This window comes from Sinohyriopsis cumingii, chromosome 18 (assembly GCF_028554795.1).
Source record: "Sinohyriopsis cumingii isolate HCF-2022 chromosome 18, ASM2855479v2, whole genome shotgun sequence".
NCBI classification, from domain to species: Eukaryota; Metazoa; Mollusca; class Bivalvia; order Unionida; family Unionidae; genus Sinohyriopsis; species Sinohyriopsis cumingii.
This window is the reverse complement of record NC_142978.1, coordinates 27,043,657-27,058,505: the sequence shown is the minus strand read 5'-3', so window position 1 is coordinate 27,058,505 and position 14,849 is coordinate 27,043,657. Positions and strand designations below refer to the sequence as shown.

The 14,849-nt window shown below is 34.4% G+C and overlaps 1 protein-coding gene across 3 annotated transcripts in view; it reads left to right on the top strand.

Moving 5' to 3' along the window:
• The window catches only part of LOC149776268 (nostrin-like), a 136,389-nt gene that overhangs the window by 74,905 nt on the left and 46,635 nt on the right, over window positions 1-14,849 (top strand). For all 3 annotated transcript variants that reach the window (XM_089942701.1, XM_089942700.1, XM_089942702.1), the window contains 3 exons: window positions 4,834-4,929; window positions 5,818-5,934; window positions 14,700-14,807. In XM_089942701.1, the coding sequence (XP_089798827.1) occupies window positions 4,834-4,929; window positions 5,818-5,934; window positions 14,700-14,807 (321 nt within the window). The remainder of the gene's footprint in view (window positions 1-4,833; window positions 4,930-5,817; window positions 5,935-14,699; window positions 14,808-14,849) is intronic.

Sequence of the window (14,849 nt, the reverse complement as noted above, 5' to 3'; positions counted from 1 at the left end):
CGTCATAGATGCAGTTTATTATTATTCCCTACTTATCATAGATGCAGTTTATTTGGATTCCCTACTCATCATAGATGCAGTTTATTTGGATTCCCTACTCATCATAGATGCAGTTTATTATTATTCCCTACTCATCATAGATGCAGTTTATTTTGATTCCCTACTCATCATAGATGCAGTTTATTTTGATTCCCTACTCATCATAGATGTAGTTTATTTTGATTCCCTACTTATCATAGATGCAGTTTATTTGGATTCCCTACTCGTCATAGATGCAGGGGGCCCTGAGTGGCTGAGTGGTCTAAAGTGCTGTCTGTTATGGATCATTGCCATCTCACCTCTGTTTGTGTGGGTTTGAGTCTAGGATTCGGCTAATGTGGGTGTGTGAGAAAGTTTGCCAGCAGCTTCTCGTGGGTTGGTGGTTCTTCCTGGGGTTTCCCCGGGTTCTTCCTCCACTATTAATACTGGCCGCCATGCATAGCCTATCATGTGCTGAAAAATGGCTTTAAACCCCACAACAACAACAAGAATCAGACTGCCAGGTGAGTGAGTTAATTTCTTTTCAGTTGACCCAAACTATCTTCCGTTCAGATCTGACAGTCCAGTGGTCCACATGATGCAGTCAAGTTTTATGGCCAAAAAGTTGGTATTTGTTCTCTGAGTAATCAGAGTCATCATATAGTCCCTCTCTTTGAACAACACTTCAGGAGTAGTGAACATGCAAGACCCTATATGCACCTTCGAGCAATACTTGAGTGCATATAGAGATGTTGTAGCACATACAATAAACTCTTTCCGTGGTGAAGGCCGGGAAGCAGGATACTACCTATCTTAGCAACTGAAGTGGCTTATATGCTTGGTGTCTCTGAAATGATCAGACTCACCTCATGAGGATTTCAGCTCTTAAAGTGATCTCAATGAACCTTGCTTTTCAATGTAATATTTTCCAAGACCTAACGGAAGCTGTTGACTCTCATGCAGTCAACTTTCAGAAGCTTTTATCTCTGGGAGACAAACATTGATTGTGGTGGCAGCCCAGATGAGCACCAGATCCCAGTTAAAGTCAACACAGCTAAAGTCATCATATTTGGGTTGGCACTAGTTAAATGCATGCATTTAATAAAACAAAGTGGGTTAGATATTACTTTTCTTTTCTTTAATTGAATATTTTCATCAGCTCTTGCTGATGTCATATCAAACCAAAGTGATTCTCCCCCACGTCTAAGATGAGGAGACTTAGATTTAATCTTCCTTAGGTGTTTCCATCCATTTGCCTTTTGAATGCTCTGGAATTCACATTTATTATTAGATTTGAAGTAAATTGGCTGTGAAACTTCATCTTGACAAAAGCTTGCATGATCACGATGGTGGGCACATTTGCACATATCTTTTAGAGTCTTGTCCCAAGATCATCTTAGGATATGCATTACTAATGCACAGCCTTGTAAACAATTAATCTTCAACATTATTCTTAGATTCCCACTGAATTTGCCTTGAAGCATAATCTTAAAAAGAATTCAAATCAGTTCAATGATGGGCACAGTTATGGACCCTGATTGTCTTATCTTGTGAATACTCGAAACTCAAGATTTATTGCTGGATTTCACCCAGATTTTATGTGAAATTTCATCTCTACAAGACCTTTGAGTTTGATGATAAGTACACTCAACCCAGTGAGGGCTAGGTTAGATTTGATGACATCTAGATTTTGACCACTGTTTGTCATTTAGAATAGGTATCCTACTGGCTTGTGAACATGTTAGTATTTACTCTTTTTATTTCAGCGAAACTGATTGTGAATTTTGATGTTAAGATGACCTCAGATGATAAGTTGATTTATACTCATTCTTACATGGTTATGGCCCTTGAACATCTTAAATGGATTACCATATTTACCGTATATATTGGGACACCATAAAATAAATATTTTTTTTCCTGTCCCAGAACTTATGGTGAAACTTTTTTTTACCTAGGTCATATGTCTCAAGACTTAAGAAGCAAATAAATTTGTATTTAATTTATGCCCTCCTTATCTCACGTACCAGTAAAATAGATAAACAAAATGCTTATCTGATAATAAAAAGAAAGAATCCTGTATTGTTATCATTTATTCCTTTATTTATTATGAGCATTAAAGAATAAAATATATCCACAAACTCCATATACAGGTATGTAGCGTAGTCATCTATGCTGTAGAGTGTATCGCTTATGTCCGATAACACACGATACATTGTTCATTGACGTGACCATTGAGAAACAAATTGTGTTTGGTTGTGCTCAAAGGTTTGAATATGTTTTCTGACTGAAAACTGGATCCAACAAAATCACAAAGGAGAGGGAAATAATCAACCGATATCTTGAAGACAATTAATGCATGACATGATGTTAGGTGCAAAATAACTAAAATTGAATTATATTTAGGTCAACTATAGGACATTATAGGACATTATCTTGCAAATAAAAATAATTATTTAAAAACACATTCACTTGAGTGAAAGTGAAAATCTTTTCACTAGCACGGGTTACAAATGTATCATTAACACATTAATCCCTGGAGGGTTTTGTTGTTATCATCTGAAATTCAAGTAGGAAACACATTTTGAAAGCTATTTCTGAATACATTCGAAAAAACCAACTTCCAGGTGATCTTCCAATAACATACTGCCTAGTTGTGTTAGAAACATTGTTTTTCGTTGGCTGTTTGGCTCACATGTGAGCAGAAAGGTAAAAGTTGCAGTTTTTTTTCTTTTTTTAAATTAACGGACCCATTATTTTTTTTTATCAAGACCACTCTTTATTCCAAATGCCCATTTTATCCTACTTTTTGCAAAGGTTCATCTGTCTGTTTGCAGTTCATACCAGTCTACCTTAGATCTGAGACCAAAAAGTCTAAAATGCGGACACAATCGGATTCCGACCACATGTGAATTTTGGGTAGAAAAATAACGGGTCCAAAAAATGAAGTTTTTCTCTCTGTATTTTGTAGTGCAACTAGAAATTCCAGATTATTTGATATCATTGTATAGCTACATCTACCTTTCTATAATACCACCCATTTTAGTTTATCATACATGACCTTGACACTACAGAGTTCAGCAGTAGGCTACTACCTCCTGCCACATAAACTCATAACCAGGGGTTAATGTGTTAAAGCAAGTTATTGCTGTGTATACTATTTACGTGCAGATGTCATTTTTGTATTAATTATAACTATATATGCCAAGCACATAGAAGCCTGGGTGGTGAATAAACACAAATGGCAGCAAGCGGTAAACTCCTTATTTGAACTTACTGACAGGACATGAAAGATAGTGATTATTTTTATTACAAAACAAGCAGACTTTGGATGCTTTGAAGCCGGTTTATCTTTTTTTTTTAAGGATCTCAATACAAAGATTATTTTATTGCAAAGCAAGCCAGCCTCAGAAGCCAACTTTGGATTCTTTTAATTGTGCAAGTTTTTCTTTTTATAATGTACAAAAATGGCCAAAATATGGAAGCTAACTTGGGTTCCTTTTCATGGTAGCATGATGTCCCATCCAATCATATTATCCTGACTATCCTGACACCAGGCTGACCAGTCCTTACACTAACCTCTTAAATGAATACCTATCGAGCCCGCAGTTAGTATAATTTTTATAAGTCTTTGGTATGACGCCACGTTCGTTTGAACTTGCCACCTCCTGTATCTGAGGTGGTTTCTTTAACCACTAGGCCACCAAAATGGTCTTACTCCATTTAAAGTTTGCAGAGAAACTTTAGCTGAGCAAAATCTTGCATGAGTTTGAAGATGACCAGATTTTTACCCCAAATTTACATTGTTATGGGCCTTGAAAGACAGTATTCCATAGGGATATGAACAATCTAGCATTGAATTTCACATCTTCTAATTGATTGAACTGAATTGGCTGTGTAGCTTCATCTGAACAAAGTCTCAGATGAGGTTGATAATGAGTAGATTTTGTCTCTTTTTACAGACAGGTTTGGCCATTGACTGACATAAACTACCATTTACTTTTGTTGCTGTTTTTAATCATATCAGCTTGGAAACTTCATATTTAGCAAGATCTTGGACGATATAAATTTTAAGAAAGAATGTGATCAAATTTTACTGAGTTATTGCCTGTGTTTGATTCAGTATCACATCCAGTTCAGTCATCCAGCCTTTTTGTAGGATATTGGGGCAGGGCTTGGGAGGGTGACCATGTTAGTGGCAACTTCTTGTATCATATATGAAACACACAGTAAGTGGTCATAAGTGGACTTCTATAATTATTCAGTTTTTGAAAAAGGCAGTGGAAATTGCAGGACTTTTTGCATTTAATTGAGGCAAGTCTTATAGGTAATCCTTGAGTACTGTCTTTATAAAGATATGCATAGGAATAATGAGTGCAACTACTGAATACTGATAATTAAACTGTTCATTTCGGTAACAGATGGTAGCCCAGCAGGCTGCTTTAAGACCATCCAGGGATAGAATTTGGTAGCCCTACAGGTAGCCGCTGGACTAACCACAGAAAGAATCTGGTAGCTTAGCTTCTGTACCTGAAGACAGTACTTGAATATGAAGCCTGTAGCTTCATGGCTTTTCTTTTGCTTTTATCTTTGAATAAGACTTTAGTCTCCTTTATGAACAATGTTATAGTTACAGGCTATTTTATAACAGAAATGTAGAACTCATGATATCGTGTAGCATGTCCACTGGGCAGCATTTATTAAATGTATGGTAGTCATGATCCAGCATGCTTGTAGCTCCTAGTTCTGGGCACAAGATTTGTCAGGTTCTGATCAATCCCTGCAAATAAAGTAAAGATCTGTGGGGGATTTTTTCAGGCCAAGAAAAATTGTTATTCAACAGCAAAAGACTATGAGAAGACAGAGGAAACCTTGTCTTCAGGAGGAAAGGGAAAAGACAAAGACTTATCTAAAGTAAGCCATTTAGATTAGTTCTAGTGATGAGGAATACTTAAGCTGTAAATTACAAACATTTTTACAAGCATTAAATTGGATTCACAAAAGTATTATTTATGTTAAAGATTGTGATGGTAGGCAATATGCCATTAGTTGCCAAGGTTCTGTTACAAATATGCCACATTTACTACATTAACAAAATGCAATGATGTTGTTGAGATATTATGATTTACAATTTAAGAAAATATAACCAGTAATTTTTAGTTGTCTCATGTTCATTTATTTTATGTAATCAGTGCTTGGAATTTTGTTTTTTACTTATATATATATATATATATATATATATATATATATATATATATATATATATTTTATATTGGTTGGTTTTATTGGTTTTAATGGCACTTTGAGACATCATTGGCTTTATCACACTAAGGGAATGGGAGCTAAGTACCTTTTCCAAGGATGGAATTAGGCAGCCAATCCACACTTGCCTAGGCAGGTATTAAACCCATGAAACCAGGATTATGAATACGATGCTCTGCCAGCTAAGCTACCATGACTGACAAATGGTCAGAATTTATAATCTTGGTAATCAAAACATAATTATCAAGGTATTACATATAATAAGTACCAGACATAAACATTGATGTTAATGGATTTAATAATACCTTAAGAGAAGGTTTCCGTTGTAATATTTTTTGTTGTACATAATTAGACGAAACATTTATCAGAAGAAAATTGAATTCATTTATGCATTTGTTATGCAGCATCATTACTAGTCAGATGTTATTTAACTAAAGTTTTGTACTGCAGCGATCAAATGAGTAGAAAAATAAATGCAAGTTTAACTGAAATTCTTTGCAGTTTGTTGTAAATAATGCAAAAGCATTATCTCCCTTACAGTTGGAGGGTAAAGTGAAGAAGCTTTCAGAGTGTTTACGTAAAGCAGACCAGGAATACTGTGATCTGTCTGAAAAGGCAGAGGTGGCCAGACAGGAATGGGATTTCTCCATTTCCAAGGTAGTACAAAAAAACTTGTTATATTTAAGGTAACTATTTCAGCAAGTGTATTTGATGCAGTACCCCAGCATGTCTTAATAAGTGCACATTCCTCATTTGGTCAAAAGTTGGTCAATAAAATAGTCACTTCGTAGTACATGTGTCTTGATCCAAGCCTTCCCTATTTTCCCTGAAGTTACACCTTGCATGCCTGGTATATCATTAATAGTGAATGCTAAAAACAATTAACATTTAGGCTTGAGAATTCCAAATGTAGAGAAATTAAGCAAACTCATATAAGTAAATACAGGTGATTGGGATATCATTTATAACTTATAATGACCAGTGACAATATTGCATATAAAAAGGTATAATGTATAAAAAGGAACATGTAGATCCTATGGAAAAAGAATCAGGAAAGGCAACAATTTATTCGCTGAATATTTTATCATATTAATTGAGTATTGCCCACAACAGGAAATGTTATAGCCATTGCCTTATCAAATTTTAAAAAGACAAATAAGGTTTACGTCAAACTGAGAGATCATACAAGAAGTCATTAACCTCCATGGGGTTTGGGACTGCAGTTTCTTAAACTGAACTGGAGGTTGTTATGGTCTAAGTTTACTTTATGAACTTTTTATTTGAATATAATGTTACCTTTGCTGCATCAGATCACACTTAAGAACTTTAACAATTTGACAACAGCAGTACATGATATATCATTATAACATATTGAAAATGAGTCTCACCTATGAAAAATATTGACTGCCCTACAGAAAAGGTCTTTTTAGGGGTGTCAGGTTTGTTATTGCATTCCCTGTGACTTTAGGATAATAAATCTGAAGTTTGTACACTGATATGCAAGGAGTTTCTTTCTTGCCTGTGTCACTTTAGTATTATGGTTAACAATGCATCTCGTGTACTTAAGCATTATCATTAATAGTGTAAGCATTATCATTAATAGTGTAAGAATTATCATTAATAGTGTATCTCACCTACTTAAGCATTATGGTTAACAATGTGTCTTAGGGCTGTTCCATTAAAACATACATGGGACCCAGGGAAAGTACTTTTAAAAACATATATGCCAGGGTAGTTTGGTTTCACAGTTGTTTCTGTCCCTAGATTAAACAGTTCAATAAAATCGCTTTTATAGGTGGTTAAAATGACTGGCTCTGGAGATCTGTCTAAAAGTGCAAGCTAAATGTAATCAAATACTTCCACTTTAATCTAGATATCCTGTCATCAAATTCTGTTTGGTTATGCACGCTGTATTTCTGTGTCAGTTACTTGGATTGGACATAGATTATAAAACTTTCTCATTGATCAGCTATAAATAGGTCATGGAAAGCCTACCATGTGACAATGCATTTGTAGTTTTACTAATCATAAGCAGTGAAAATCTATACCCTTAATTTCTTAACAACAAGGAAAACTAGCAGATTCCTGAATAGATCTCCTTATAAATTCTGTGGCCACAGTAATTTCTGTCTTGTGAGACTTGGTTGGCATCATTCAGATCCGATACAATGCACACTGCGAAAAGAATTGAATGTACCATATCGTGACAGTAATGGCAGTGAGACATGTTTTCGACTGTGGAAGAAGTCGGTCTTTAGTTGAGAAAGCACAGCCTAGAGAAATAATTGTTCACAGTAGAGGTAAGTTCTGTTATTTTTTTTAAGCAAGCTAATCAATCATTACAAACATTTTTGTCATAGCCACTCATTTCTGTCAGTCAAAAACATACTTCTCTTCATCCAATTAACTCAAGATGACTAACATGCACAGAATTGGTGAGGGGTCAGAATTTGCATTAATTACCTTGTGTCAATTGGGTGAAGGAGTGTTACCAGTTTTCTCTTTCTTTTCTTTTTTTCCCCAACAGAAACGAAAGTTCATGTGCAATGGAGCATCCATTGCAGATTTTAACTACAACATGCAGTCATTCCAAATCAAGTTCCAATAGATAATTCCAATGTTTTGGAATATGGCTTCACAAAATTTGACTGTTTAATGGTTATCAGAGGAAATTATCAGATTGAGGTGTTTTAAAGTTGGAATGGAAGCAGTGCAGAGCATAATAATATTGGCATTAAAATTGCTTGTGTGTATGAAGTATCATATGTGAAACTTTCACATACACCACTCCCTTGATAACTCGTGCCCTGATAACTTGCGAACCCGCTTATAATGTGGGGTCAGACATGGATCCCATTTTTTAAAACCAGAAAATATCCTAAATATTGATCCCTATTTGTTGAACTTGAAGAAAATCGCAATCAAAATTGGTAACGGAAGCTTTTTGATGTATCGCTCGTTTTATCATTGAAAACGGTAAATAGGACCTGGAAATTTTAATCATCACTATGGAATATCAGATTTAAAATTAGATCATACAGTTTTTTCCATTTTCTTTCCAAACGACCTTCTTATTACATTGCAATTAACGATATGTAAGGAAATTTTGATCAATGAAAATGTCACTTACACCGAGTGGAAGCAGTACTTTAATAAATAAATACAAAATAAATAATTTTTTTATCAATTGAAATTTGTGTTCTAGTTCTATCTTTTAGTTCCTTTTAAGTGTAATTGTCATAAATGCAGTGTGTCCTCTTGAAATTAAACGTGAAATGCGTCAATCTACTGTAACAGCTATGTCTGCGAGCATTTCTCTGAGAACCTAGTTAAGTGCCGACCTTGCTTTGATAACTGACTTCTGAAAGTATTTGTCATATTGTTGCACTGAAAGCTGGCCTCCTTTGTATTATCACGTTAATTGTGTGTTTTGCATCAAATAAAGCAGGTGGGATAAAAGAAAAGTTAAAAGGAACGAAAATCCAACAAACTTAAAATCTAGCGGCCCCGGTTGTATGTCGGGTGAACTCACTTCATTTGATCAATTAGACACTTATAAATGTTATTGTGTATGTTACATAAACTGCCTTATATTATCAGACTCTTTCAAAACTGTGATCAAAGATAACAAGGCAGCTAAGCGAAATGAATACTTTGTAAAATAAAGAGCTTGATTTCAAAGATACGTTCCATTGTTGACAAGCGAGTTTTGGAGAATTATTGAACTGGCACTTAGAGATGTTATCTTCAAGGATGATAAGAAGTTTCATTGTTACTTCCAATGAAATCACGACATCAATATTGTACTAATTGAACAATGCAAATATTGAGTTTCGACGCAGACGATTGTCACACAAAATAAATGTAGTGTGTTTTTGAAAGAAAAAAAGAATCTTGTTTGGTGGTGTATCAACAGTTAGTCTAGTTCCCTGCTCTTGGGACTCCCGATTTGGCAGGATAATATTAAACACCACTATGGGAACCAGACTCATCAAGAAAACAAAAAGTAGTGACGTAATACCCAGATTTTTTAACGTACACGCAATGGTTGTTGAAACCAGTTGGAACAATCTTTCATATGTTGGACATTTTTAAAATAAATGTTATTTAAATAGAATAACAAACAACTTCATTAGAAAGAGCGCATTATTAAAAATTATTATCAACGTGATTGTAAAATGAGGATTCAGTCAGTAAACAGCCCAGTTCCCTAACGCCACTTCCCACCACAGTTTTCTCGATGTCAAAGCAATTTTTTCCAATTTTTGGAGGTCCCTTGGTAACTTGTGCCTCACTTATAGTGCGGTCTATGCTTGTGGACCCCATTGTGAGCAAGTTATCAAGGGAGAGGTGTAGTAACATTGGCATTACATTCATATGTTTGTATTAAGTATCTTATGTGACACTTTAACATAATAACATTGGCATTACAATTGTATGTATGTATGAAGTATCTTATGTGACACTTTAAGATAATAACATTGGCATTACAATTGTATGTGTGTACAAAATATCTCATGTGACACTTGAACATAATAACATTAGCATTACAATTGTATGTATGTATGAAGTATCTTATGTGACACTTTAAGATAATAACATTGGCATTACAATTGTATGTGTGTATGAAGTATCTCATGTGACACTTGAACATAATAACATTAGCATTACAATTGTATGTTTGTATGAAATATCTCATGCATGTGACACTTGAACATAATAACATTGGCATTACAATTGTATGTTTGTATGAAATATCTCATGTGACACTTGAACATAATAACATTGGCATTACAATTGCATGTGGGGCCCCGAGTGGCCGAGTGGTCTAAAGCGCTCTCCGTTACTACGGATCACTGCCATCTCACCTCTGTCTGCGTGGGTTCGAGTCTCGGATTCGGCCGATGTGGGTATGTGAGAAAGCTTACCAGTAGCTTCTCGAGGGTCGGTGGTTCTTTCTGGGGATTTCCCGGGTTCTTCCTCCACCATTAATACTAGCTGCCATGTATAGCCTATCGTGTGCTGGAAAATGGCATTAAACCCTACAACAACAACAACAACAATTGCATGTGTGTATGAAGTATCTCATGTGACACCTTAACATAATAACATTGGCATTACAATTGTATGTTTGTATGAGGTATCTCATGTGACACTTTAATAATAACATTGGCATTACAATTGTATGTGTGTATGAAATATCTTATGTGACTCTTGAACATAATAACATTGGCATTACAATTGTTTGTTTGTATGAAGTATATCATGTGATGCTTTAATATAATAACATTGGCATTACAATTGTATGTTTGTATGAGGTATCTCATGTGACACTTTAAAGGGACTGGTTTCAAGGATTCAGTTGCTTTAATTTTGTTTAATTACTGTGACAATTTTAATGAAATCGGGTTCAGTTGATGAGTAGTAAATCATTGTTCACCCAATCTTCCAATTATTTCTGCTTAGAAATGATAATATGCATACCTAATTAAAAAGTAACTTTTATGTTGGGGATTTTTCACTGATGCTTCTGATTCTTAATAGGTAACAGTTCTTATTTTGATTGGTGTTGGACATAACCATGCAAGTATGTAGTAACAGCATGGTCAGTTTTGGCTTGTATACAAGTAGAAGATTGTTACAACTTTCTGCTTAGAATCTTCCTATCTCATTTTCTCCACAAAATTTAAATACATTGATACCAAAGTAGCAGGTTGAATTAACATTGTTGACTTTATATTTAGATTTTGTCTATGTGCATGTCAATTTGCTGAACATTTGAACAGTAAACCAAGTTTTTGGTATGTTTATTATCTCCAAAATATACATAGCATGTAACATAATTGCTTCTTTACACTCCATGCCTATTTTTTATTCACTTGTATAATTTTCATAATGAATGCACTATTGGTCACTTTTTTGGTTGATATGTTACTTTCAAAGTGAATGTTATGTTGGCTTTGGATTAATCTTTATTTTGTTTGGGACTGACTATTTTGCATGTACACATGGGGTGGGTGGGTGAAGTTTGACTGTTTGTGCTGGGAGGGAATAAGATCAAGTAGTGCATGCACACCTAATGACAAAAACTTTATTAACGCTACAATAAAATCTATTTGCCATAGCCAACAACAAACAACCTATAGTATGTGCACACCTTTCAATTTGTTTGTACCCTTTTTCGAATAATAGTGTATAAGGGCTGAATATCTATAGGCTGGCAATGGGCCCAGCCCTTATACACTATAACATAAACATGATGGCACAGCTGGAGCTGGTCTGCAAGTGATAGTCCTTCAGAAATACACACTAGATTTAGAACTGTGATCTTCAACACAATGTTTACAATCTTGGCTAAAACGTTTGTTTTTGTTAGAAGGTTGAAGTTTAATTTTCATGGCCATATTCCTAATTGTTATAATTTCAAAGGCTTTGTTGTAATTTTCCTTTGATACCAGGTATGATTGGTTTTGAGTTTGTGTGGTCCATCAGAGAAAATAAGCTCAAATTATATTTTTATCACCTGACATGTCGAAGCCAGGTAAGCAATGACAGTTTAATTACTAAAGGCGTGATCAACACCTTATTCATGATCATTAATTTGGAAATCTCTGGTTGCAGACTCTGTGCAATTAAAGCATGAAAAGAAAAATTGTTTTGTATGAATAACTGAGTACAGCTTAGATTGACATGCCTAACTTTCTTTATGAACTGCATGTCATTCAAAAACATGAAAATGTGTCTCAGGTTAATAATTTAAAAAAATGACTATCAGCAGTTTTGATCCATCGAAATAAAGGACAAATTTTCTTGTCATAAAGTTAATAAACAGAGATGTTTCCACACAAAAGTGATTTTTATGACACACCAGCTTGTACATATACATGTATGTTGACATTTTCAGCAGATAGTACAACTTATTGGCTAGTTTTTTTTTCATGACGACTTAATTTGACAAATGTCTGACAATTAAATTACAATTACAAATTTGAAGAAAAAATATGTGTGGGTAATCATACCAGTATAAATTGTTTATTGTTTATTACATGATATATATGATGTTAACTGCATGATGTACAAAAACCTGTGTCAAGTAAACAATAAATTGTAACATAATCTGGTAATCTTTTCTCATTTGTAATATTATAAAACAATGCCCATTTTCATTGAATCATTAATAAATAATCTTTACTACTTGCATGTAACATGTACATGAGAGCAAGTATACACATGCCTTCATACCATTTTGTTCGTCTTAATTTCTTTTTTGCCTATAAAACATTACTTTTAATATTGATAAATAACACAATGAAGCATTACAGTCGGTATATGAATGAACTAAAACCATTTTAACCATCAACATGTGAGTGCATCTGTTTTTAGAAAGAGGAACTGTCTTGATGTAACTACTCACATTCTAGCTTTGTTACAACAGTCCATTGATTGGATTGCAAGTTTATGGTTTTATTATTTGTCTACATATGTGTAGTAACATAAGACATTAGTTAAAAAGTATTTGCTTTGCTGCTTTTTATCCTTATTTTCTCAAAAAAGCGTGAAAACAATTTTGACCTGACACTGTTGTCTAATTCCACGATGTAGCATTGTCCGATATGTTGGGACCTATGTAAGTGCAGTTTTATGCTAAGTCTTCAATAACTTAATATTTAGACTTTGCTTTCTATGTGAAGAATATTTTCCTTAATATATTTGTCCAAATTTTTACAAAAACAAACAATCTAACAGACTAGTATTTCCCAGACAAAGCAATGTCCGCCATTATTACCCCTGACAAGTTCACTTATAGTTTCAAACAAATTTTAAGAAGAAAATAATGTACATGCGGCAGTTAATATCTTCAGGTCACCAATTCTGTTATTAAAACACAAATTGCTATTTGCATACAATTGTTTAAGTATCAAAACGCAAATGTGTATGTTTTTATCATCAAATGATAACTTGCAGAAATTGACCAGTGATAGTTGCTATAACCAGATACATATAGGCCCTTTCACACATCTCTGCTATAACTTACTCGGGGAAAGGGTTAATGGTCAATCAGCAACACTGGAAATAACTGGCTACTGCAAGGGAGCATTGGAAATTGACATTCACTCAGTATACAACCCAAAAATCATAGGGTCAAAGTCATTTTACTTTCCTAACAGAAAAAGGTGAAGTTTTCTCAGGAAAGTCACCCACTTCGCCTGGTTGTGTGACTATATATATATAGAGAGAGAGAGAATTATAAATATACACCAGACAGAACAGAAAGTGCTATCCTTGGATTCAATAGAAGAATGCTTGATAATAGAATTACACAAGTGCATATAATACCGATTGAGTAGCATCATTTTTTGGTGATATGTGCTTAGTTGTGAGGGAATATATGCGTGTGTGTGCAGGCAATGCTTGGGTGCAGTTTAACTGCAGACCTAGGTTCGAATCTCCATAGAGTATGATTTAAAAATTCTCTAACCTGTATGAGAGTATATATATTTATATATATATCCCCCCCCAAAAAAAGTTCTAATGGTGGGTGAATTTGTTGCTCAGTACATTTTATCAGTGGGTCCTGAAAAGCCTCAGTCACATCTAAAGTGGCTACCCAATTTCAAAACTGCTTTCAGCCAGTCCCATGTATGTTTTAATGGAACAGCCCTTACTTACTTGAGCATTATGGTTAACAATGTGTCTTATCTGCTTAAGCATTATGGTTAACAATGTGTCTTATCTGCTTAAGCATTATGGTTAACAATGTGTCTTATCTGCTTAAGCATTATGGTTAACAGTGTTAGTTTTGTGTGAAAAGTTGTGGAAGAAAGATACATGATGTATACAGACATGTATACAGACGTATATGAGACACCACAGTCAACAGAACATTGATGAGTGAGATTAATTTGTGTTATTTTATGATGATTTATTTGATAGAAAATGTTTCATTATCATTCAGCACAAAGAATGTGTGCATATTATAATATGATAAGGATGAAATAAGTCTAAATCTTCAATGATTTTTATAATTTGCTCATTTGTTTATAGTCTCACCTGCCTAAAGCATAGCAAGACAGAAATTACTTTTTCTTATGGTGATAGCAAGATCTGTGTCACTATTATTAAGATTCCTTATTTGGATTTCGTCTTGGATCCTAATAAGTTGGGGTATCAGTTAACCAAAGTGCGGGATTTTCTCTTTGTAGATGCAAAATGTCTGCTGAAACATTCGTTACTTGTTACTTTTATGCCTCTTTGTTTTGAAACACAGGACTGGCCTTGCACCTTTTGCAGGATAAACTGGTTAGTTAGAAAATACATTTCCTAAAGTGTTTCTTAAATACAGTGGGGTTACATCAGAGGCAGGCAAGACATAACATTTCTTGGAATATGTGTGACTTATACTGGATTGTATCATGTTTTAGGCCTGTGCACAGTTTCAAGCTTTGGAGGAGGAGAGAATCGCCAAAATGTCAGACTACCTTAATCAATACAACAGTCACATATCAGTCCTAGGTCCAAGACTAACACAGGTAAAGTGCAGACTGATTATCTAAAATAGTGTTTATATTGTT